This window comes from Mya arenaria, chromosome 3 (assembly GCF_026914265.1).
Source record: "Mya arenaria isolate MELC-2E11 chromosome 3, ASM2691426v1".
Taxonomy (NCBI): domain Eukaryota; kingdom Metazoa; phylum Mollusca; class Bivalvia; order Myida; family Myidae; genus Mya; species Mya arenaria.
Genome location: NC_069124.1, coordinates 33,476,683 through 33,501,937, shown reverse-complemented (window position 1 = coordinate 33,501,937; position 25,255 = coordinate 33,476,683). Strand labels below are relative to the sequence as shown.

The window sequence follows — 25,255 nt, the reverse complement described above, 5'->3', positions numbered from 1 at the left end:
CGGTGGGCCTTTTTTTTGACAAATATCTCTTATTCTATACTTGTAGGATTACCAGCTGAGTGATGGCGATGATGATGACAAGGATTCAGATATCAAGGATCTTGAGTTCCGCCTTTCACACAACCTACAGCAACTTCAGGTACTGTTCTACCTCTACCTTATAATGAACATTAGGCTATAAATGTGTTCCAGCTATTACTTTAATTATGTTTCATTGTTCTTTTTATGAAAACATCAATATATACAAATTATACAAACACCTTACAGACAAATTACACAAAAAGAAGAAATGGGATAGGCTTCAAGTTATATCAACACTAGTTTCAGCCCTTCCTAGGTCTCATTGTGACCACAATGTCATAATGAATTTAACGTCAATAGAAAAAGTACAAATACAAATCTGACCTTCTTTTTTGAATAGTATGGGAAACAGAGAATTGGTTACCACAAAATTAATTCGACCATGAAACTTCACGGATTGCCATTGAACAGTAGATATTGCGTATTGATTTTGGGCATCACTAGGTCAAAAGTCACAGTCAACAGTCTTATGAAAAATTATTCTGCACAATAAGTTGGGAATTGTTTGACATAGGATTAAGAAACTTAATTTATAGGTTACCCTTTACCGGCAGATGACCCTTATTGCTTATTGGGTCACTAGGTCACAGGTCATGGTCAACAGTCTAATGAAAACTTTGTCTGCATAATAACTTGACAATGGTTTGACATATGCCTGTGAAACTTCGGTGGTAGGTTGCCATTGACTGGTACACGACTCCTACGGATTCTGAAGTCAGTAGGACAAAGTTATTAATGCATTTTTATGCCCCCGAAGGTGGGCATATTAAAATCGCACCGTCTGTCCGTCCGTCCGTCCATCCGTCCGTCCGTCCGGCTCTGTAACTTTCCCTTGTATGTACAGATTTTAAAATAACTTGCCACATGTGTTCCACATACCAAGACGACGTGTCGCGTTCAAGACCCGTGTCCCTACCTCAAAGGTCAAGGTCACACTTAGTGTTTATTTACAATGGAGTGCTGCATATAAGGACATAGAGTATAGGTTGTCGTGTCCGGGCTGTAACTTTCTCTTGTATGGACAGATTTTAAAATAACTTGCCACATGTGTTCCACATACCAAGACAATGTGTTGGGTGCAAGACCCGTGTCCCTACCTCAAAGGTCAAGGTCACACTTAGTGTTTATTCACAACAGAGTGCTGCATATAAGGACATAGAGTATAGGTTGTCGTGTCCGGGCTGTAACTTTCTCCTGTATGGACAGATTTTAAAATAACTTGCCACATGTGTTCCACATACCAAGACGACGTGTCGCGTGCAAGACCCGTGTCCTTGCCTCAAAGGTCAAGGTCACCCTTAGTGTTTATTCACAATGGAGTGCTGGATATAAGGACTATAAGGACATAGAGTATAGGTTGTCGTGTCCGGGCTGTAACTTTCCCTTGTATGGACAGATTTTAAAATAACTTGCCACATGTGTTCCACATACCAAGACGACGTGTCACGTTCAAGACCGGTGATCCTACCTCAAAGGTCAAGGTCACACTTAGAGTTTATTCACAATGGAGTGCTGCATATAAGGACATAGAGTATAGGTTGTCGTGTCCGGGCTGTAACTTTCTCTTGTATGGACAGATTTTAAAAGAACTTGCCACATGTGTTCCACATACCAAGACGACGTGTCGCGTGCAAGACCCGTGTCCCTACCTCAAAGGTCAAGGTCACACTAAGTGTTTATTTACAATGGAGTGCTGCATATAAGGACATAGAGTATAGGTTGTCGTGTCCGGGCTGTAACTTTCTCTTGTATGGACAGATTTTAAAATAACTTGCCACATGTGTTCCACATACCAAGACAATGTGTTGCGTGCAAGACCCGTGTCCCTACCTCAAAGGTCAAGGTCACACTTAGTGTTTATTCACAACAGAGTGCTGCATATATAAGGACATAGAGTATAGGTTGTCATGTCTGGGCTGTAACTTTCTCTTGTATGGACAGATTTTAAAATAACTTGCCACATGTGTTCCACATACCAAGACGACGTGTCGCGTGCAAGACCCGTGTCCTTGCCTCAAAGGTCAAGGTCACCCTTAGTGTTTATTCACAATGGAGTGCTGGATATAAGGACTATAAGGACATAGAGTATAGGTTGTCGTGTCCGGGCTGTAACTTTCCCTTGTATGGACAGATTTTAAAATAACTTGCCACATGTGTTCCACATACCAAGACGACGTGTCACGTTCAAGACCGGTGATCCTACCTCAAAGGTCAAGGTCACACTTAGAGTTTATTCACAATGGAGTGCTGCATATAAGGACATAGAGTATAGGTTGTCGTGTCCGGGCTGTTACTTTCCCTTGTATGGACATAATTTAAAATCACTTGCTACATGTGTTCCACATACCAAGACGACGTGTCGTGTGCAAGACCCGTGTCCCTACCTCTAAGGTGAAAGATACACTTAGTGTTTATTCACAAGGTAATTCTGAATATAAGGACATAACAGTGTAGGTTGTCAAGTATGGGTGGTATTTTTTAATGTTCAGAGGCAATTTAAAATAACTTGCCATATGTATTTGAGATGTAAAGGCAAGATCAACTTTTCATGTACTGACCTTGTTCATAGGTCCATGTCACATTCGGGGGCATTCGTCACATACTGTGACAGCTCTTGTTTTAATTGTAATAATCAAATGCTAAAGATCATCCTATGTAGCAGTCAGTAGCCACAGGTTGCCATAGCTGACATATAATATTATGATAACACAATGTCCCACTGGAGCTGCCTCTTTACTCAGGGTGACGTAAATCTACCAAAGATCATCCTGTGTAGCGGTCTGTATGTGCAGATGGCTGTTGCTGAATTAATATATTGACACATATTTCAGGAAACCTCCAATGAGAGCCTCTGCTTTACCCTGCATGAGGTTAACCTGCTAAAGATTATCTTGATTAGTAATCTGTATCTGTAAATGGCTGTAGATGTCATAAAATGTTATGATGACACATATTTCAGGAAACATCCAATGAGTCTCAGCCGCCTGTGTAAGGTCTCTATTTGTCTATGGCTGTAGTTGACATAAAATATTGACACATATTTCAGGAAACATCCAACGAGAGCCGTCGTTTCACCCTGCGTGATGTCAACCTTCTGAAGATCATCCTGTGTAGCGGTCTATATCCGCAGGTGTCAGTAGCAGACGACTGTAACACCTTGAAGTCCAGCTCAGAGCAGGCATTTCATACAAAGGTTTGTGCAATTATTAGTCATTAGTTTGTTTATTTAATAGCTCATCTAAGTTTTGAAGGAAAAAAGATACCGAATAGTTATAGCTGTTTTGTCAGCAGCTGCAATGGCATGTAAAATATAAAAAAACATGGGGCTTAAAAAAATGCTTTTGGTACAGGTTACTTCATAGGTAGGGCCACTACCTATGAAATAGGCGCTGACCCTACCATTTTTATTCTTTGTTGGTTATTGTTTTGTTTTTTTTACATTGACTTCAGACTACCGTATTGTAAAGTTGTGAAGATTGTTTTTTGATTGTACATTTGCATCAAGAACAGTAGAAAGTACCTTAAAATTAATATAAATGACTTTGGAAACAATTTCAAAAGGGTCTAAGCCCCTTTACCCTGCTTTGGGCATATATCCATCATGCTCAAACAGACCCTAGGCATTTCTTTTAGGATTGACAATTATCAGCTGTTATAACCTTGATTAAAGGACAGCCATTCGATGCCAAAATATCCTAGTGTATAATACCAGGATACCATAAGCCAGCAACATTGCACAGAACTTTCAATATACATGCACCTTATGGTAATCTGATTTCTATATTGAATTCTGGTGACCCAAGCTATATGTGAGAGCTTACACGTTGCAAAAAGAGGATCGCAAGTCTCATTAATCCCTAGCAATTTAAAATGAGTGGTCATTTAAATATATAATATAACTACAATTCCTAATGTCCACTGTCTAATGGCCAGAACAATTATAGCCAACTAAGTGGGTGTGTAAGTTTATTTTTACTTGCAAGGCCCATTTGGCGAGTGCTGCAATAAGATTTTTAGTCATATTAGGTTTTTTGAGCATAGTGCACAAACAGAACCCTGGTTAGAGCTACCCTGGTTCTCTAACATGCACCAGTGTATAGCACTGTCACACAGGACCCCCATTTAAAGTCCCTTCCGGAAGACGATTAGTATATTTTTTTAGTAGTGCGGCTGGGAATCGAACCTGCGACCCCTAGATTGACAGTCAAGTGTGTTTCCACTAAACCATGGATCTGAAGAGCCATTGAAGAGCATGGGCAGTCCACAACATTAACAACCAACCAACAACAACAACAACAGGTCTTCTGCATAGAAGTGTTGACCTCAGGGAGCCCATTTACATTGTATGGGCGTCATTTAGTGCCACAAAAATGCATGAATATCAATCAATTAATTAAACCTTGATTGACAGTCAAGTTTGTTACCACTAGACCACAGACCACAGATGCACCACAATATTGACAAACCAACTGAAACTTTGTGTATTTTATGGTGCTTTAAACATTTGCTACCTCTTGGACATTATTTTAATGTGTATTTAACCTAATGGAAATTAACAGTATAGAAAAACTATGCATATATGAAGTTGCAACCATAAAAGGTACCTCAGTCGGGGCAATTTAGTCACATTTTAGTTCTGTTTGTTTGAGATTAATACCCTTGTGTTAGTTTACTGTATACTATCTGTCTTAATTTTGAATTTATTTGCTGTTTGACTTTGAATACTGATTCCCACCATTACCATCTTTGTTACAGTCTAAGCCTTTCCTCTTGCTTCATCCGACTAGCGTGTTTTCCTACAAGCCTGAGTTGCTGCACCCGAAACATGACCTGGACGCCAAACATGACCCCGCAGATTTGAAGGGTGTCCTCAGTAATAAACATGAGCTACTTACTTATGTGTAAGGGTTTAATAAAAAAAATCAATACAAAGTTCGGGAATGAAAATTCCTTTAAATGTAGTGTAAAATCTAAGTAGAGAGTCATTGGTTTAAACTAAAAGCAGTGCATTTGAACATGGAAATAATTGTAGGAGACATGTAATAACACAAAAATTATGACAGTATGCTTGTCTGAGGACCTGTTTTATGTCTTGCTCAATGTATAAACATTCATTTGTCCAGAATGCGTAGAGTCGGATGCATGTTTATTCACTGAATTCAACAGTATACTGGACTTCAGAAAAGCGATCTTTCATATCCCCTATATCTTGTATACAGTTGTTCAGCTCATAATGGTAGTTCATACACTTAACCTTGCTTGTCCAAACACAAATATGGTGAAATGTGTCTGCCTCTCACCCGAGAGGTTGTGGGTTTCATCCCCATATTGGGTAGTCTCTAATCACGCTCAAAATGGACAACAGTACTGGTTTCTTCCCAGGAGACAAACCTGAGATTGATTCTTTAAGCTGGCAACTTCTGCCACAATCAAGGTAAGGGAAATGCGTATAAACTTTAAACTAAAAGACAATTATGTTAGAAATGACCTTGCATATGAACAGTATTTTCACCTTTTTTTAGCTCCATTCTGGAAACCAACAAGCCATACCTTATCAACACGATGCGAGTGCCAGCATTACAGACTGTTACCCTGTTCTCCAATGCCATAGACACAAATTCTACTTGTACCAGGTGGGAGTCTGGTTTGCTTTAATGTCAAAACTAATGCTTTTTATCAGTAATTAATATCTGCCATAAATGCATTATTTCGTAAGTATTGAAAAGGTCATCACTCAAAATTTGTTTGTAATAGATGCCATACAAAATCACCATATGCATGTGTAGAATTAACTAGGGTTTGAAAAAACAATTATGTTGGAAATAATTGGAGAGGACCTTTCAATTCATAATCAATTTCACAATCAAAATTAATTTACATAAAGTGGAATTGTCAAAAAATATCATTCAGAATCATATGGCTTATCAGCATTAGGTACAATCATAGGGTAGTGGATGTGAAAACCCCCCATTAATTAGTCATTGACATAGAGCATTTCATAATTTTTTAGTGTGTTCAGCTTATTTAATGTATAAGATGTCCATTTAAAATGAAATTTGATAGAAATTAGTAAAAGAGAGTATTTTATTATTGTTTACTAAGGGATTGATTTTTGAAAATCATTTACGAGATTTGCCGACTTAAGGGGCAAACAATCGGCTTGTGACAACACTTGATCATGGGTTAATCGCTTGAATTAACATAATGCTAAAACTAGGGTAACTTATTACAGAATCTTTTGCATGTGTTTGTCAAGGGCTATAAATCATGTTGCTTTCATTGGTTGAAGTCAACTCTGTTACCTCAGAGCCCATGAGTTCTCGAAACTTATATCAGGATTAAGATATATTTCTGTTATATTCTTATTTTGAAGACTTTTAAGACTTTAAAAGGAGTTTTTTTCATGAAAGTCAGCTTCTTGAGGTAGAGCTATGGGTTTCTTGAGGTGGAGCTATGGGTTTCTTGAGGTGGAGCTATGGGTTTCTTGAGGTGGAGCTATGGGTTTCTTGAGGTGGAGCTATGGGTTTCTTGAGGTGGAGCTATGGGTTTCTTGAGGTGGAGCTATGGGTTTGTTTGAGGTGGAGCTATGGGTTTGTTTGAGGTGGAGCTATGGGTTTGTTTGAGGTGGAGCTATGGGTTTCTTGAGGTAGAGCTATGGTTTTGTTTGAGGTGAAGCTATGGGTTTCTTGAGGTGGAGCTATGGGTTTCTTGAGGTGGAGCTATGGGTTTCTTGAGGTGGAGCTATGGGTTTCTTGAGGAGGAGCTATGGGTTTGTTTGAGGTGGAGCAGCTATGGGTTTGTTTGAGGTGGAGCTATGGGTTTCTTGAGGTGAAGCTATGGGTTTCTTGAGGTGGAGCTATGGGTTTCTTGAGGTGGAGCTATGGGTTTCTTGAGGTGGAGCTATGGGTTTCTTGAGGTGGAGCTATGGGTTTCTTGAGGTGGAGCTGAGTTTCTAGAGGTGAAGTTATGGGTTTCTTGAAGTGGAGCTATGGGCTTCTAGAGGTGGAGCTGAGTTTCTTGAGGTGAAGCTATGGGTTTCTTGAGGTGGAGCTATGGGTTTCTGGAGGTGAAGCTATGGGTTTCTGGAGGGGGGCTATGGGTTTCTTGAGGTGGAGCTATGGGTTTCTTGAGGTGGAGCTGAGTTTCTTGAGGTGAAGCTATGGGTTTCTTGAGGTGGAGCTATGGGTTTCTTGAGGTGGAGCTGAGTTTCTTGAGGTGAAGCTATGGGTTTCTTGAGGTGGAGCTATGGGTTTCTTGAGGTGAAGCTATGGGTTTCTTGAGGTGGAGCTATGGGTTTCTTGAGGTGGAGCTACTAGTTTCTTGAGGCGGAGCTATGGGTTTCTTGAGGTGAAGCTATGGGTTTCTTGAGGTGGAGCAGCTATGGGTTTCTTGAGGTGGAGCAGCAATGGGTTTCTTGAGATGGCGCTATGGGTTTCTTGAGGTAGAGCTGTTGGTTTCTTGAGGTGGAGCAGCTATGGGTTTCATGAGGTAGAGCTATGGGTTTCTTGAGGTGGAGCTATGGGTTTCTTGAGGTGGAGCTATGGGTGTCTGGAGGTGGAGCTATGGGGTTCTTGAGGTGGAGCTATGGGTTTCTGGAGGTGAAGCTATGGGTTTCTTGAGGTAGAGCTATGGGTTTGTTTGAGGTGGAGCTATGGGTTTCTTGAGGTGAAGCTATGGGTTTTTCTTTTGTTGTTTTTTATTTTTTTAAACTATTAATATGCCAATCTTTACTTGAAACAGAAAGGTTCAGTAACTTTTCAGTAAATTCTGTAAGAGAGTTTTAGAGTTTTTGTTATTAGATTTATTTTCCTGTTTATCTACCGAATTATAAAATATTTGTCTTATTGTCTAGTGAAGACTTGCTTTCAGGAAAAAAGCTATGATAACTATAATTATGATAAGAATACGTCAGGATATATTGAGAGGCGTTTTTCATTTCGCTGTAATTCCAGACATCAGGCAGATAAAAGTGGAACTGTTATTACCCATAATGCACCATCCAGCTTAAGTTGGACTAAAAGCATGTTTTTTAGCCAATAAATAGACTACGGTACACTCCTCTATTTTTCATTAATATATCTTAAAATCTCTAACCATTTTCTATGACTGGAAAATGCAAATTACTTAGATTGATGTGTTCATATGATCATAAGCTTTAAGTGGTTCTGTTTTTGGCTTGATTTTCATGTTTTTTGCTTGTGGATTCATATTTAAGTGCGGCAAATCCTAAGGCAATATTGTTGTCAAATTATTCTGAAATTATTTCAAGGCTTATGGGTCTTAAAGCAAGTCACTCAAAGAGTGTCGCTAAAATGCATTTTCTATTAAATTCATATTAATTAAAACACTTAAAATTAATTTACTTTTTATCTTGGCCAAAAACAAACCAATATTCCAGAAAATCTAACGAACACTAGGCCTGATCCAGAAACTGTTTTTATATTTGCGTTATTGCCAAGTGATACTTAAAATATGCATCAAAGTACCTGGCAGCTTCAAATGTGGAAGACTTTAAACTGAAAATGCCACCTCTTTATTACCAAAGTTGTTAATGAAAATATCTAAAGTAGATTTCATTGAAAAGGGGAAAACTAGTTTATTTCTTAAATCTTAAAAAATTACGCCAATTTTAGTAGGAAAGTTACTAATTCACTCATGATAGACAGATTTATAATCATTCAAACTCAAAATCATTGTCAGATACCCCCGATACGCACTAGGCTATGCTTTGTTGTGTACCGTGGGCATTGGCTCCACAAAGTTGAAAAGCGTTCTGTCGTTTGCTGATGTTGAACTGGGTCTGCCTTCTCAGTACAATAATAATTGGTAGTAGTCAAGACCGCACGGCCACGCAGGCTACTGACATAGTCAAGTTATTGAACACTATATGAGTGTAACATGCGAATTTATTGGAAGAAAAGTTGTTTCTCCTCCCTCGTGCATATTCATTAAAACGAGATTTTGTCAGTCAACTGTCACAACAGTATGCATGAAGTGTAACCGAAGAAAGTACCGTGGTTGGCGACGATGACTCAAGATATACTTAATTCTGAAGTCATATTCTATAAAGATTTGTACACATCAGACTTTAAACATGATAGGAATTATGATCACTATGTAAGTAATGTTGTCTTAGAATTTACTTTAAATTCAAAATTAGCTGAGAATTGCGAGGGGGAAATTATTTATGAAGAAGCTACAAAAGCACTTAATGAGGTGAAACCAAATAAAAGTCCTGGACTCGACGGTCTTAGAGATTTACCAATCCTTTTCGCATACATTTGGAAAGCTTGTTGTCTTAGCATTAAAACACGGCTATGTAAAAAGTGAACTATACTTAACTCAAAAACAAAGCTGTCGTGAATAATGCAGAAAATATTTACTTTTTCCATTTAATAGATTAGATATGTTTCAAATAAAACATTCACTTAGCAAATTGGTAGGTTATTTGTTTGATGAAATTTATTTCTTGATTCCGATTGTATGATTTTGGTTTTGCTTCGAAATAGCACAGAATTATTGTGATACGTCTGACACCTGATAATATACGACAAGATATGTTCGTAATTGAATGTTATTTATTCATGGCGAGATATAGTTCTATTTCATTCCCTGTTATTAATTTCATTACCCAATAAAAATCTTCAGACAAGAATGAAACAAGAATGGTCTGATATATTCAGAAAAAGGAATTGGATGATAGATTAACACGCAAAACAATCAACGTAATTGTGGTCAAAGATGAAATGTTACTCCCAAATAAGATGTTCCACAATTAAAACATTTGTTTAATTTACCAAAAAGGATGAACAAATATCGAAAACTTTGGTTGTTATGAAGGATACCATGTTTAATTTGAAAAAAAGATGCAGAAAACTCGGTATTACTTCCTTATGAGACGATAGTAGATCACAGTAAATCTTTTAGCACTCACCAATCATTTAACATTTTTGCATTTTTAGCTATTAAGATCACAGTTACAATCTTGTTATCAGTAATTTATATCTTCCAAAATGCATTATTTAGTAAGTAGTTAAAGGTTTATCATTTAAAATTTATGTTTGTTATACATGTGTATGAATTGATTTTGAATTAGAGTGTCACTCTAAGTGAAAGTTTCTTTAACATGTCTTCATAAATTCGTCTTGCAGTGCTAAATCATTTCTAAAATCTTAGATTTAATTACATTATTATATGAGGATACTATGCCAACCTTTCTTAGGGAACTATCCTGAAAGAGTTGTTTGATTTAAAAAATGCACATATAGTGTGTTGGTATGAATTATTTGGACATTCAAAATGCCGGGATCAGTGAAAATATTTTGTGAAATTTTCGACAGGATTCTTTATTAAAGGTATCTTAATGTGACCGTTACTTAAGTTAAATTAGTTTTGTATAACTGTTAGTTAATAAATGTTGTTGTTGTTTAAAACGTATGTAATTGTTTTCTGAAATTAGTTTTGATAAACTGTTATTAAATAAATGTTATTGTTAAAAATCATATCTATATGTTTGAGGTCAATAATGACATGTTTATACCCCAGGTTAATATGTGACGGGTGGCTTGAGTTGGTGATACCTGAGCAGGAGGAAGCCCAGGAAGTTATGTCCAGTGTAATACAGCTGAGGGCCACCTGGCAGAACCTCCTTAAACTTAGGCTAGAAGGTAAGGTCCACCTGGCAAATTCTCCTCAAACTTAGGCTAGAAGGTAAGGTCCACCTGGCAGATTCTCCTCAAACTAAGGCTAGAAGGTAAGGTCCACCTGGCAGATTCTCCTCAAACTAAGGCTAGAAGGTAAGGTCCACCAGGCAGAATCTCCTCAAACTTAGACTAGAAAGTAAGGTCCACCAGGCAGATTCTCCTCAAACTTAGACTAGAAGGTAAGGTCCACCAGGCAGATTCTCCTCAAACTTAGGCTAGAAGGTAAGGGCAACCTGGCAGAACCTCCTCAAACTTGGACTAAAAGATAAGGGCCATCTGGCAGAACCTCCTCAAACTTAGGCTAGAAGGTAAGGGCCACCTGTCAGAACCTCCTCAAACTTAGGCTAGAAGGTAAGGGCCACCTGGCAGAACATCTTCAAACTTGAGCTTGAATGGAGGGGTAACCTTGCGGAACCTCCTCAAACTTTGACTTGAAGATAAGGGTCATCTGGCAGAACATCATCAAACTTGAGCTCAAAGACAGGGGGCACCCTGCGAAACCTTGTTAAACTTAGACTGGATGGTGAAGGCCACCTGGCAGAACCTTCTCAAACTTACACTCATAGGTAAGGTCCTCCAGGCAGAACCTTCTCAAAACTAGCATTGCAGATAAGGGTAAACTGGCAGAGCCTCCTCAAACTTGGGCTGGAAGATTAGGACCACTTGACAGAAACTCCTCAAACTTAGGATAGAAGCTAAGTACCCAAAGGGAAGGCTTACCTGACAGAATCTCTTAATACATAGACTTGGAAGTTACTGATCCGCCTTTAACTTAGACCAGAAAACAAGGGTCAACTGACAGAATCTCCTCAAACTGGAAAGTAAGGACCATCTCAATAAAGCCCAATAAAGTGGGCAAATTTGAGTTTGCTGTCTATAATAATAGTCGCCATCTAATTCACACCCCTGTCAAATTTGATGGTCACAGCAATGATATAAGACTTGTTCCCATTCCAGAGTCATGACAAAATAATATTCATTGAGATTACTGTGTAATTTTTCTGTTTTACAAACATATTTATTATATGTCATCAACAGCAGGCGGATTTGTCTAGAAGGCTGACAACCAATTTCCCTGTTGCTAAGGCAGCTATTGTTGAAAGGTGTTCTCATTATTTACAGGATCAGAACGCTCCATTAGTCTGTCTAGAATATGTGCTTAACTAATCCCAAGATGATACTATTGGAGTTTTTATTGCTCTTCACTGTAATTGAAGCAAGATAAAGTATTCAATAAGACAGCTGAAATAATAGTGTCTTCACTTGACATGTCATTACCTCAGTATAAAAGATGTGTAAGACACGATGCTTGTATCAAAAGACCCTGTATGCAGGGACAAATGATTTATGTCATTGTAATGACATACAAGTACATGTGTATTGTAGATATACATGTACATTCAAAGATATTGAAGTGGGGTTTGTTGTGTTGCATATGTCAGTCTGTCAATCGGTAGACCAAACCGTGTGTACTTGATAACTAAAGACACTTGGGCCTGAGGTCCTCAAACTTGGAAGGGAGGTTGGTCATGATCAGCAGATGACACCTATTGATTTCGAGGTCAAAGGTCATGGTCACGGTATCCTTGTACATAAAATACGTGTCGATAGATATTTAGAGTATGCTTAGGTCTACGATTATCAAACTTGGTTGAGAGGTTTGTTATGACCAGCATATGACCCCTACTGATTTTGTGGTCAAAGATTATGGTAGCTGTGTCCTTGAACACAAAACGTTTTTGTGATTTATAACAAGAAAACTCTTGAGCCTAATGTCCTCTGGGACCTGGTAGAGAGGCTGGTCAAGAAATTTCCTATGACAGTACGACCCTCACATTTTAAAGGGATGTTGGTCTTAATCAGAAATTTCAATTATTGCTTGTTTTCAATACTGTTAATCAGAATAAGATTTCTACCTCTTTTTTCCCTTACCCTTGGTTATATTTATTCTTGTTCACAGATACATTTCTCTCGATGGAATCTGAGAGGCAAGTTAGCGGAAGATCGCGGAAACTTGAGAGAATACTGGCTGCTAAACTGACCGAGTTCCTTAGCAGCGATGTACGATACAAGCTACGACGAGTGCTTGCTGCTGAGATGAAAAATGTCTATGTTGGCCCTGACGGGATCGGTGAGTTATTCTGTAATTAGGTCGCTTTTTTCCCTGTTTTGGACAGATCTTATGAATAATAAATGGTGTTTAAGATAAAGCATTATCTGCCTAACAGTAATGGGTGTTTTACAGTTTATTTCACCAGTTGGGTTCGTATTAAATAGAGTTCTTATCCTTATCCTTAGATATGCCTCATTAATTCCATTTAGTCTATTTGTCAGTCAATGAATTTTACTGTCCAATCAAAATGGTCAGATTCTACTCTTAATGTCTGTTTCAATCAAAGGTGATTATTGAATATGGTCCCTGGTCATTATTTTTTTTCTGTTCTTTTTCCTTCTTTTCTTAAAAACAACAACCCCATCCCCCCCCTCCCCCCCTCCCCCCCCCCAAATAGTAATCTTTCTGTTGATATCCCAAGGACCTGCCAATATACTTCATGCCTCGTGAATATTGAGCCAAGCTGGAAAGCTTAACAGAATAAAAAAATTGACCATCAAACCAAAAGATATCCAGCCAACGGGTTTCGACTGTATTTTGATACATTTTTTCATTATTTGCTTGAATATAATGGTTCAATCATGCCCCTTGTTATAAGAATATGAAATATGACTACTTTGGTTTTAATGCTACAGGTGAGTCACCAGAGAACATTTTACCCGCATCGAGTGAGGGTAGCAGACCACATCCCATCAAAGGCGGAATACAAATGAATGAGTACCTCACACATGGATGGTAATGTTTGGTTTTGCTTTCTATTTTAAGTGCATAATCGCTGAATATGCTGGTATATTTAGATACTCACTATAGTATTTTAAAGTGACACTCATATTTAAAACCAATACATACACATGTATAACAAACATAAATTTTAATTTCTTACTAAATAATGAATTTATGGAATATATTAATTATTTGGAAGTAAGAGTGCATCTTAAAGTCAGGTCTCAATCTCAGATTCAACTCATTTTACCACAAAAAAGTATATTATGATTCAAAATCTTGCATATTTGTATACTTTTTAAAAACATTATTTTTACAATAGAATACGTTGATAAATTTTTTGTCAATATTTCTATAATTCTAGACCAAAATATATACTTGAGTAATTGTTAAAAAATAATGGATTGTTCTCATCAAATACTTTTTTGGGGGGCTGTAGAATATTATTCCATTGGAATTTTTACCAAAGATTTTAATCAACATAATCTATGATAGAATCACTTTAAGACATACATGATTTACCTTAAAGTTTGATGTTATATGGACTGAGATTGAGATTTGACTTAAGTATTTTCGTGATATTGGGGCCAGGGGCCTTTAAGAGTTCATATGTCCTGATCATGTTTGACTATTTAAAATATTGTCAGTTGGATTTAAACAATGATTGAGATTTGTCGAAAATGGAGTATTTGCCTAACAAGTCAGGGATAATTGATTAGGATTCTGAAAATTGAATATCTCTTATCATTACAAAATATTTTCCAGTTTTTATATCAAGGTTATACTGTATTTTTACTCCTCAAAAGCTTTTCAATTAAGAGTGATTGGAACACAAAATACATTATTTATTCCTTAACCATAAGTATCCATAGATTAGCTGAAACATTTTATTGACGTGGCTGTTATCTTTGAAAAATGTCCCATTTTGGCTTTATCTAGTGAATACCGGTATAATGTTCCTTAAGATAGATATGGAAAGAAGCAAGGTCTGGTAACTGTAGTGGATAGCCGCATCTTGAATAACATATTCCTGCATTTTCTTGCAGATAATATTTTTCCATTTACGTCTTTTTTGTCATTCGCATTCTTAGATAATGAATATTTATTGAAAAACAACTGCCCTGTGCCAAGTTGATGAAATTTTATGGTAGGTCACTTGTACTGCTGTGTGTCCATTATTATAATTTTCATATCTATTCTTTGAGCAAATTGATTTGTTACAGCTGTAAAAAGCTGACAAGGTTCTATTGTTAGAAATAATTGGTAAATAAACTGTACTTGGTAATCACAGGAGATTGAGATTGTTGGAAAAAGCATCTTAAGTATTAGATTTGGCTGTGAATTAAAGACAAATGATTAAAATACAAGTAATTATACCCCCAGATATATTTATAAATATGGGAGGTTTAGTGGAGTTGTGTTCCTCTTATCACGTCATAAGAATCTTGTGTCATATTTAGCGTAAAATATATTGCACCTACACACTTGAAACTTCATAGGAATGTTGTTCAGCATTGGTTGTTGTGCATCTGTCATTTCTGTCATATTTTACTCCAGTTAACAATAGTTATGGCTTTTTACTTAGCATTAAAATATCTGAAAGTAGCATCAAAATTATTACACCTAAACTCATGAAACTTCAAAGGAATGTTGGTCAGCATGGTTTGTAATTTACCATCCATTTCTTTCACATTTCACTCGTATATTCCTGAACTCAACATTTAACCATTCCTGAGGCTTATGGGAGTATTCAACTCTAATGTAAGGTAGGTTTAGGTATGTGTAATTAAGTGCTTTACTTATTAACTAAGACATATTTTCTTGCACTCTGGTTTATACATGTAATGGCAAACAGTTTACTATGCTATGATTTTAATGAGATTGTAATGACTGTGTAACTCATTCAGTTTGGTAGATGATGGGACAGCATCAGTGGTGGGGGAGTTCACCGTCAACATGCAGCGACACTGGGCTTGTCCTCGCTGTAATGAGTCCATGGTTGTCTCTATAGCAGAGAGACTAGAGCACGAGGCTGCGTGCCAGGCCAAAAATATTACTGGTAATTGCTTATTTCATTTTGAGCTTTTTTGTTTTGTTGTAGCCATGGGTGTTTTCTTTTTGCATACACGATTTTGCATGCCCAACTCAGAAATGGTACCATGTTGAAACATAGCACACGGTACCATGTTGACAATATGCATAGTATGTGTATCAAGGTCCATTAGTCTGCCTTTAATTAATTCTTGCCATTTAGTAATGGCATTGATCATGTGCCAAATTTTAGCCTAAAATGTTATAATTATAGGGAACTACTTGTTATGTGCAGTCACCTATAGTTGCTTATGTGTTAATCCCATCTTGTCATTCTTCAATTAAATTTTGTCCTGTCCAGACATCAAGTATTTGACTTTAGAAAATGAAAAAAATCTATATTATTCACCCAAAATGCTTAACCACTTAAGTATTAAATGATTTACATGTCTATGAAGCTGAACAGTCGTATGATGCAACAAAATATGTGACGAAGATTCTAAATGAAGGTGGGAGTGGTTAACTGGGGTCCCCTCTTAGCCTAGAGGTCTCATCCAGGGAACTTGAAAAAAAGGGCACCAGTCAATGAATTGGACAATATTGCATATCAGCTTTTTGTCTTCACAATCAAGCTAAAATAAAATTAGTTTATTAATTAAAAGATTCAAAAACCAATTTATTATTGTTTTATTCAGCTACCAAAACCGAGATTGAAAACGAACTAGCGGAAGAGCGAGAGGGCCAACTCAACCCACACCGGAAGTCCTACTTCTGTGCAGACTGTGATAAACAACTGTCACTGTCTGTTATTGAGATTCTTAAACATAAAAAGTCGCACAGGACTGGCACGTGACATAACCGGATATCTTCTTGAAGGCTCATAACATGCTGTATTGAAGAAATCAAACATGATCTTATTTTAAATTTTAAAATATTTTAAAATATTATTTTTACAATAATGAAAGATGGGAAAAGGTTTACATGGTTATATTCCCAGCATCATTCACTTCTGGGACCTCCGTATTGCTAGACGAGGTCTTCAAGTCTGGACCATTGAGACATCAGATATGTAACAGATGCAACATAACGCGCATTAAACAATGGTCATGATTTTATTGGAATTTGTCAACATTGCAGAGAAAGTTGTTAACATTGAAAGCAGCGAAAGTTGTCAACTTTAAAATGATTTTGTTTTACATGTTTTTAAGGGATTCGCTACAAACTTATAAAGACAATTATCGTTTTTCTTTTAATTTGTTTGTTATTCGTACATATAATCAAATTCCATGTACCTTGTGTTTAGACCTAAATCGTGAGTTTGACTTTAATAAATTGCAGCATATTTACAGTAACTGCATTGTTTTCATTATGTTTCTGTAAAGGAGATGTGAAAATAATAAAAAAGCTTTGTAACCTTAACTGCTCATTTGTTTTTAAAGCTTTTTCAACAAAAAAGGAAATTGGTCATAGCTAAAATGAACAAAATGTTCCGAACTTTTTCCATCTTGTTCAAAGTTTACACATGAACATTTGAATAAAAAACACTTAAAAGTGTCATAACATTTATATTAATTCATATAAATGTGTTTTATGGTGAACAACAAGTCATTTCGATAACGCTAAATCTAAAGCAGGTTATAAACACCTTTATTGACCAACTTTATTTTCAGATGGAATATTTTATAATATAAAAATATCCAGGCGTTGATATATCAAAGATGTTTTGTCAGTGGCATGTGATTTGTCAGTGCCATTTCTAACATGTGTGCATGTGAGTAACATTTTTTAATGTGACTTCAGGAGACGACAATTTGATAAACGTAAAATGCATCTCTTTGAGACGGACTCCTTTGGGTGTCTCTCTCCATGCAATTATGAAAATGGAAGGGAAATATACATATCCTTTCAAAATTATTTCTTGGTGAAAGAGAACCATCTGATTACTGCACAATCTTTAACAGTCTTACAATTACACTCATAAGTTTGTTCTGGATACTAGGCAATGTACGTTTAAACAGTTTGTCACTAGCTCAAACCTTTGATAACACTTGATGTTACAATGTTTGCCCAAAGTCTATGCAGCTTGGTAATGTTTGCCCAAAGTCTATGCAGCTTGGTAATGTTTGCCCAAAGTCTATGCAGCTTGGTAAGAATGTTTGCCTTATGTCTATGCAGCTTTATTAGAATGTTTGCTCTAAGTCTATGCAGCTTGGTAAACATGTTTGCCCTAAGTATATGCAGCTTGGTTACAATGTTTGCCCTTAGTCTATGCAGCTAGGTTAGAATGTTTGCCCTAAGTCTATGCAGCTAGGTTACAATGTTTGCCCTTAGTCTATGCAGCTAGGTTAGAATGTTTGCCTTATGTATATGCAGCTTGGTTACAATGTTTGTCCTAAGTCTATGCAGCTAGGTTAGAATGTTTGCCCTAAGTCTATGCAGCTTGGTAAGGATGTTTGCCCTAAGTCTATGCAGCTTGGTAAGAATGTTTGCCTAAAGTCTATGCAGCTAGGTTAAAATGTTTGCCCTAAGTATATGCAGCTAGGTTACAATGTTTGCCCTAAGTCTATGCAGCTTGGTTACAATGTTTGCCCTAAGTCTATGCAGCTAGGTTAGAATGTTTGCCCTAAGTCAATGCAGCTTGGTTACAATGTTTGCCCTTAGTCTATGCAGCTAGGTTAGAATGTTTGCCCTAAGTCTATGCAGCTAGGTTACAATGTTTGCCCTTAGTCTATGCAGCTAGGTTACAATGTTTGCCTTATGTCTATGCAGCTTTATTAGAATGTTTGCTCTAAGTCTATGCAGCTTGGTAAACATGTTTGCCCTTAGTCTATGCAGCTTGGTTAGAATGTTTGCCCTTAGTCTATGCAGCTAGGTTAGAATGTTTGCCCTTAGTCTATGCAGCTAGGTTACAATGTTTGCCCTTAGTCTATGCAGCTAGGTTAGAATGTTTGCCCTTAGTCTATGCAGCTAGGTTAGAATGTTTGCCCTAAGTCTATGCAGCTAGGTTAGAATGTTTGCCCTATGTCTATGCAGCTTGGTTACAATGTTTGCCCTTAGTCTATGCAGCTTGGGCAGAATGTTTGCCCTAAGTCTATGCAGCTTGGACACAATGTTTGCCCTAAGTCTTTGCAGCTAGGTTAAATTGTTTGCCCTAAGTCTATGCAGCTTGGTAAGAATGTTTGCCCTAAGTCTATGCAGCTAGGTTAGAATGTTTGCCCTAAGTCTATGCAGCTAGGTTAGAATGTTTGCCCTAAGTCTATGCAGCTAGGTTAGAATGTTTGCCCTAAGTCTATGCAACTTGCCAATAATGTTTGTATTTATAAATTCCAGGTTAATGATGATACTGGGGCATGTACTGTCAAAAAATGGTTTTAAATGTCGATAACAGATTTCTATCTGTGATATTTCCTGAAATATTTTATATCTTAAATTTGAAATAATTAAATTAGACGCAAAAAAATGTAAGAATTATAAGGATTGATTCCTAAATCTATTCTAAAATTCGAGTTACCTGGAATGCAGAACTAGTCGCCCCCCCCCCCCCCCCCGGGGGGGGGGTCACTTGTTTAACATATACTTTTATAAGAATACACCTACAAACCTTCTTGTCCAAAGTGGAACCGCCTCGTGGTCCTTTGTTTTACATATAATCATGTAAAGGGGGAAATAAAATATTATTTTGAAATATCGCAAGGCACATGGTTTCATTTTTTGTTATAACATGGTCTAGCAGTTCTCTTTAAACTCCTTCAAATAATGCAAATCTCCTTGACCTGAACGGTATGGAATTGAAATAAATAAGTGGTTAGATATGGTAATATAGATACAATTGTTTCCATAGAGAAGAGCTGAATACTTTTTTCTATCATACGATTGAGGCCTATAGATTTCCCATTATATGAAGATTACCATTGCAACTGATAAGGTCCTTATAGATTTCCCATTTAAAAATTAAGTACATGTACCTATAATCTTGAGATAATGGAAGTGCGTTATTATGTGGTCTGATCTATAATGATGACATTAATGGGGCTGTACTCCGTATGATGAAACAGCGGGGAAAAAAGAAAATTGTCCAAAACTAACATAAACTTGGTATCGATGTGTACAATGCATTGAAACTTACTAACTGAAGTTTACAATTAATTTATTTTCGCAGTTTTTTCGTATTTTTCCATTAAAAAAGATTAGTAGGTATGTCTACCTAGTAGAATTAATTCCTTATGTGTGATTGGCTAGTCGATATTATCACGTGATATGGCGACACCGGTTCGAAGCCGGTCTCCGACTCGATTTTTTATTTTACATTTTGGTATGTCTTTTTACAATTATGATATCAAAGAGTAAAGCATTTTATTAAATAATTGTCCTGAGATCCGTTACAGAAAAAAACTTTTTTTGGTGCCAATCTGGTGTACAGACCCTTTAACATATCTCCCATTTCTATTATTTGTCTACTGCTACTTAATTGATCGCTGTGAACTGATCTAGTGGACGCTTTGTCTTTAAGTATATTAATGTTGTTTTTTTTGTAAAAACACACTGTGTTTTACAGTTTTTTAGTTGTTCAAAAGTTTTGATTAAATTTATTTATGTTTTACTGATCAGCGCCTATGAATCTTTTATTCTCTAGTTCTGGCGCTACATTTGGTTAACATATGCACAGACGTATGCTCCTTATATCAATTATTTATCAATTAAACAACACTTTTAACATGATGATTAAAAGATAACTTGGAGACAGCTCAACAGTCTAATAGATAAGCAGCAAAATGATTGGGTATTTACATTTCAAAGAACTAATACTGTGTTTAATATTTTCGCATACATATCTTATCCTGTCATTTTGTGATGCGATAAAAAATAATTATTGAGTCAATTATGTCATTTGTGATCGTTCTGGTGCTTTATGGCAAGAGAGAAACTGGATTCAAACACTTACAATTTGAAATAGTAATAACCGTTCGAACTCATCCCGAGTATGAAAATAATGACTTTGATTGTGAATGTTCATTGACACCCGCGGCCGGCTCAACACTGCGAATACCAGGTTTTCTTTGTTTCCAAGAGTCTTAATGTCATCGTCATAGATCACAATGCACCAGATTTTTGTAAATACAATTAATGTGACGTTGTTTTTTCTGTAGCTATGTCTTAATTGGAAGAAAGGAACGGCCTGAGCCTAATATTTTACTATTACTGCGACTTTATTTTGTTTCAAAGAGTACATTTGAAAGTCCGATCTATGCTGAAGTATCCCAGAAACTAGGAAGTAACATGTCTGCTGGGCTGCTGACTTCACGCTGCTGGGCTGCTCGGCTGCCAGTCTGCCAACTTCACGAACATGTCAGTTTCTACATCTGGATCAATGAATAATTCCTTCTAACGATACTTCATGGGATAAATTTCGAAATATTTGGCAACTATGGACCTCTCCGCTCCTAGACTCTCGCCATTGTATGTCTCTATTAATGTCATTCTGATACGGGGAGGAAAGGCAATATATTTTTTGACATTGTAACCGAGTTGAAAACCGCATCTGGATACTGTCTACCATTTATTAACTGGCTAATTTGCTTTATCCTCGAAACGTTCTCATGAATAGAGAGAACAGTTTTCAACAGTATTACGACATAGAATATGGATCACGAAAGTAACGTATGTGTTAGACTTCATTTAAGCGATCTACAAAAAATGGAGCGAGGGCGGCAGGCCGCAGGCCGAGAAATCTTGCACCATTTTCTGTAGATCTGTATAACGCCATAATAAACTCGAACGTGTTTGGTGTTCGCATTTATTTGACTCACTAGCTCCGCCCTCTACGTAGTCACGAGGCATTTTGGAGCGAAAGTTAAATCGCCTAGGCGTTGTTAAAGCGTTATCAATTAATGAATGTCGTGTGATGGTAAATTGTCGCGGCCTTGTGAACATATCATTTTAGCTTATACAATCAATTGTTGGTTGTATAAAAAAAGCACCGAAAGATAAATTTTTAGGGTACTTTTCGTTAAAAATCAACAAAAAGTGGGTATTAGGATTATTTAAGCTACCTCGGTACGTTTGCATAGTACAGTTACTGGGATGACATCGTTAAATTTGCCATTCATAATGATGTTATGATTTTTTGAATTACGCTTTTCTGATCTCTTTTAGCATGGGAATGCATATCAACAACAATATGCACATTTAGGTACTGAATTGTGCTTGCTGGGTTTTATATTAGAAAGAACATGATAAAAGAAGTAGAATATCTAACGTAAACGCTTTATTTCTTATTTGAATATTGTCACATACATTTTTAAATGTGTAGCGAATAGTTGTCAATGAGATTCACGACTGCACCAATTCATGTAGAACAACAAAATACTCTCTTCGAATATAAATTTTTGCATTCACCGCCAAATCTGCTCTACATTATAAATTATGCAACTAAAGAAAAGGCGTAAATCTACCAAAAAAATAATAAAACAAGCTTTAGATAGTTGTTTCAACTGATGTGTGCCAGATTCGATTGACATTTGAACTTCCAAAACAAGTCGGAATCATCAATAAATATCATTTTGTGGTAAATATAAGGTATTAATTATAAAATACATAATTATCAGCATGTCATCGTTTCTTTATTGTAAGTCAAAGTGTGATCCCCCCTCGTGGACATGAACATTAACTTGTAAATGCATGTGCAAGAGCTGATGAAAAGGAAAAACTTCTTTCCAAAACCTGGTCATTGACAATTGGAATAAGCTCCCGTCATGTACCTTCTCCGCACTAACGTTGAAGACGCTATATCTAGTTACGAAACGCATAAGTACGCATAAGTGCGTATACAAATAAAGGTTTTCAACATGTGCGGTGATATTTTTAGAAATTAGGTATTGAACAATCAAATTGTATTATTGACAGATGAACCTAAACAAATGCGTCCGATGGGACGGATTGTAGCGTGCCGGCTGTATGTTCAATCGGTGTCGTAGATCGCTCTTATATAAACTTTCCTCAGGTTACTTTGCTTTATGATTGAAACAAATGATTTGAAAACTGATTGGTGAGTTGAAACATAATCAACCAAATAATCAGGGTTCAAAGATTATGCATTGGTTTATCATTTCAGTCACTTTAATGATGAATGGCTTTGTCTTACGGGAGCTTGTTTATTGGCGATGCAAAATACCTGAACCTTTGTCAGCGCACAGATCGCAATGCTCTGTGGCCAACGCAGATGCAAGGTGTGAGGCTTACTAGAGTTTCTAGCCACCAGCTCCGTTCACCAGACTAGATCGTAATGCTCTATGTATCTGGCTACTTGAACTGGAACGCTAGATAACCCTATAGATGTCAAGTTCCTGGTGCCTTTTTATCCCACAGATCGCAATGCTCTGTGATCAATACTAAACAGCCAGAAGGTCAAGAATCTAATTATTTGCCTTCAAAAGACGATTTCTGGTTTACTGTTTGATGTTACCTCGACGGCGGTCAAACACAGAATGAAACTCGTTTGTTTGTTTGTTTGTTGTTGAGGTTATAAAGGTCTGCCCGCGCCCTATAGTATCTGCATTATGGCTTGACCCCGTCACATCCCCTAGTGTGACTGAAACATATTTTTGATGCCAAAGGGGGAGTTTTATTCCCACCTTTTTGTGGGATACTCGCCAAATTAGTAATTTTGAACCCCAAATGCCACAGGCCCTACGATGAATGACATCTAAAGTGGTCCCACAGCTCTGTCTATTGGATATGGTTTTATTTCTTTTGGTCTTAACTTGTTGTAATTTCGAGATGTATAGCACGCGTGTCTTAAAATTTTGAACTATTGTAAGTTTGGGATTTTTAAAAGGATGAGGAAGACTCACGGACAGTTCTTTGGCACGAATGTGTTTTGAGAACAGGACGTTTTGTCCAGTCTACAATCGTATATAATTATATGAACCGACGTCTTTGTTGTCGAATCCTGAGTTGCCTCACTTTTTAAATTCTAAAACTTATTTAAGACCAAAGGATGTGTTGACATTTTTAGTTATACTTTTAGATGACTTATTTTTCTCATTGTTGTCTTAAATGTTCATGTACATACATATGTTTTTTTTTAGGTCCTTGAGCCTTTATAATTTTGATATTTTTTCCGATACTGGTTTCTTTTTTGACTATTCCGGGTGCAAATTATTTTGGTTTCGTTTGGCGTTATTCTGTTGTGGTGACTTTAAAGGTTTCTAGTAAGATCTTTGTGTTACATCATACTCTGTTATACCTCATCCTTTCATGTGAAAACGAAAGAAGAAAAGAAAAGAAATGTTTTGTCACCACAACGTAGATTATACATCTTTAAAATAATTTATAACTATTACAAGTAATTGAAATCCACATTATACGTGTTCAACTCCGGAGATAGAGTGTTTGTTTTCCGGGCTCGGTAATGTTGAAAAGTCGATCATTATATCGTTCTTGATATCATGCAGAAGTCCATTGAGTCCTTTTCGTGTATTTTCAAACAGTAAAATACACACATACATAAACATATGTATATATAGAACTTAAGTTTTAAATTATTTTTATATTCAGAGAGCAATCATTGTATTACCACCCTTTTGCAAAGGGTCCAGATAGTGTTTCTCGGCGTATACAATGATCGTGCTCGTTATTTTAAGTTAACGTTGAAGTCTTTGATCGTGCCTTTTTTCCTTCTTTTTTAATTTTAGTTTATTAATAGTTTTTACTATTTTATATTTTAAGTTTTTTTTGAATTATTTGTATTCAGCGAGCAGTCATTGTATTACCACCCTTTTGTAAAGGGTCCAGATAGTGGTTCTCGGCGTATACAATGATCGTGCTCGTTATTTTAAGTTTACGTTGAATTCATTGATCGTGCCTTTTTTCCCTTTTTTTAAATGGTAAAAAGATCAGGCAGTCATTGTATTACCACCCTTTGACAAGGGTCCAAATAAGTGGTTCTCGCCGTATACAATGATCGTGCCTTTTTTGCTCTTTTAAATTTAGTTTGATTAGTGTTATGAACCTACTCAGAAATATATTTATATTTAAAGCAGTCATTGTATTACCATCCTTTGATAAGGGTCCAAATAAGTGGTTCTCGTCGTATACAATGATCGTGCCTTTTTTACTCTTTTAAACTTAGTTTGATTAGTTTTATGAACCTACTCAGAAATATATTTATATTTAAAGCAGTCATTGTATTACCATCCTTTGATAAGGGTCCAAATAAGTGGTTCTCGCCGTATACAATGATCGTGCCTTTTTTGCTCTTTTAAACTTAGTTTGATTAGTTTTATGAACCTACTCAGAAATATATTTATATTTAAAGCAGTCATTGTATTGCCACCCTTTTGAAAAAGGACCGAAAGCAAGTGGTTCTCGGCGTATATAATGATCGTGCTGGTTTATTTTTAATTTATTACTTGATTATATCTGCAAATTTGACATTTCGCGTGTCTGTACTGGGCATGGATCATTTGAAAATGTTATATTTTGAGTGAACTTGTTGATTAATTAGTGTTATGAACTTGCTTAAAACCCTGTTCCTTACATACCATCATATTTTATGTGGTATTAAATCTTGTTTAGGTATTATCTTTCGGGTGTGTAAGCTTAT

At 36.6% G+C, this 25,255-nt stretch overlaps 1 protein-coding gene across 1 annotated transcript in view; it reads left to right on the top strand.

Annotated features, from left to right (window-relative positions):
* The window catches only part of LOC128226501 (probable ATP-dependent RNA helicase DHX34), a 33,368-nt gene extending 16,318 nt beyond the window's left edge, over positions 1 to 17,050 (top strand). The window contains exons 18-26 of the mRNA XM_052936404.1: positions 47 to 139; positions 3,128 to 3,274; positions 4,837 to 4,982; positions 5,604 to 5,714; positions 10,627 to 10,748; positions 12,745 to 12,915; positions 13,533 to 13,632; positions 15,528 to 15,679; positions 16,347 to 17,050. Of these exons, the coding sequence (XP_052792364.1) occupies positions 47 to 139; positions 3,128 to 3,274; positions 4,837 to 4,982; positions 5,604 to 5,714; positions 10,627 to 10,748; positions 12,745 to 12,915; positions 13,533 to 13,632; positions 15,528 to 15,679; positions 16,347 to 16,504 (1,200 nt within the window). The 3' untranslated portion in view covers positions 16,505 to 17,050. The remainder of the gene's footprint in view (positions 1 to 46; positions 140 to 3,127; positions 3,275 to 4,836; positions 4,983 to 5,603; positions 5,715 to 10,626; positions 10,749 to 12,744; positions 12,916 to 13,532; positions 13,633 to 15,527; positions 15,680 to 16,346) is intronic.
* The last annotated feature ends 8,205 nt before the right edge of the window (positions 17,051 to 25,255 follow it).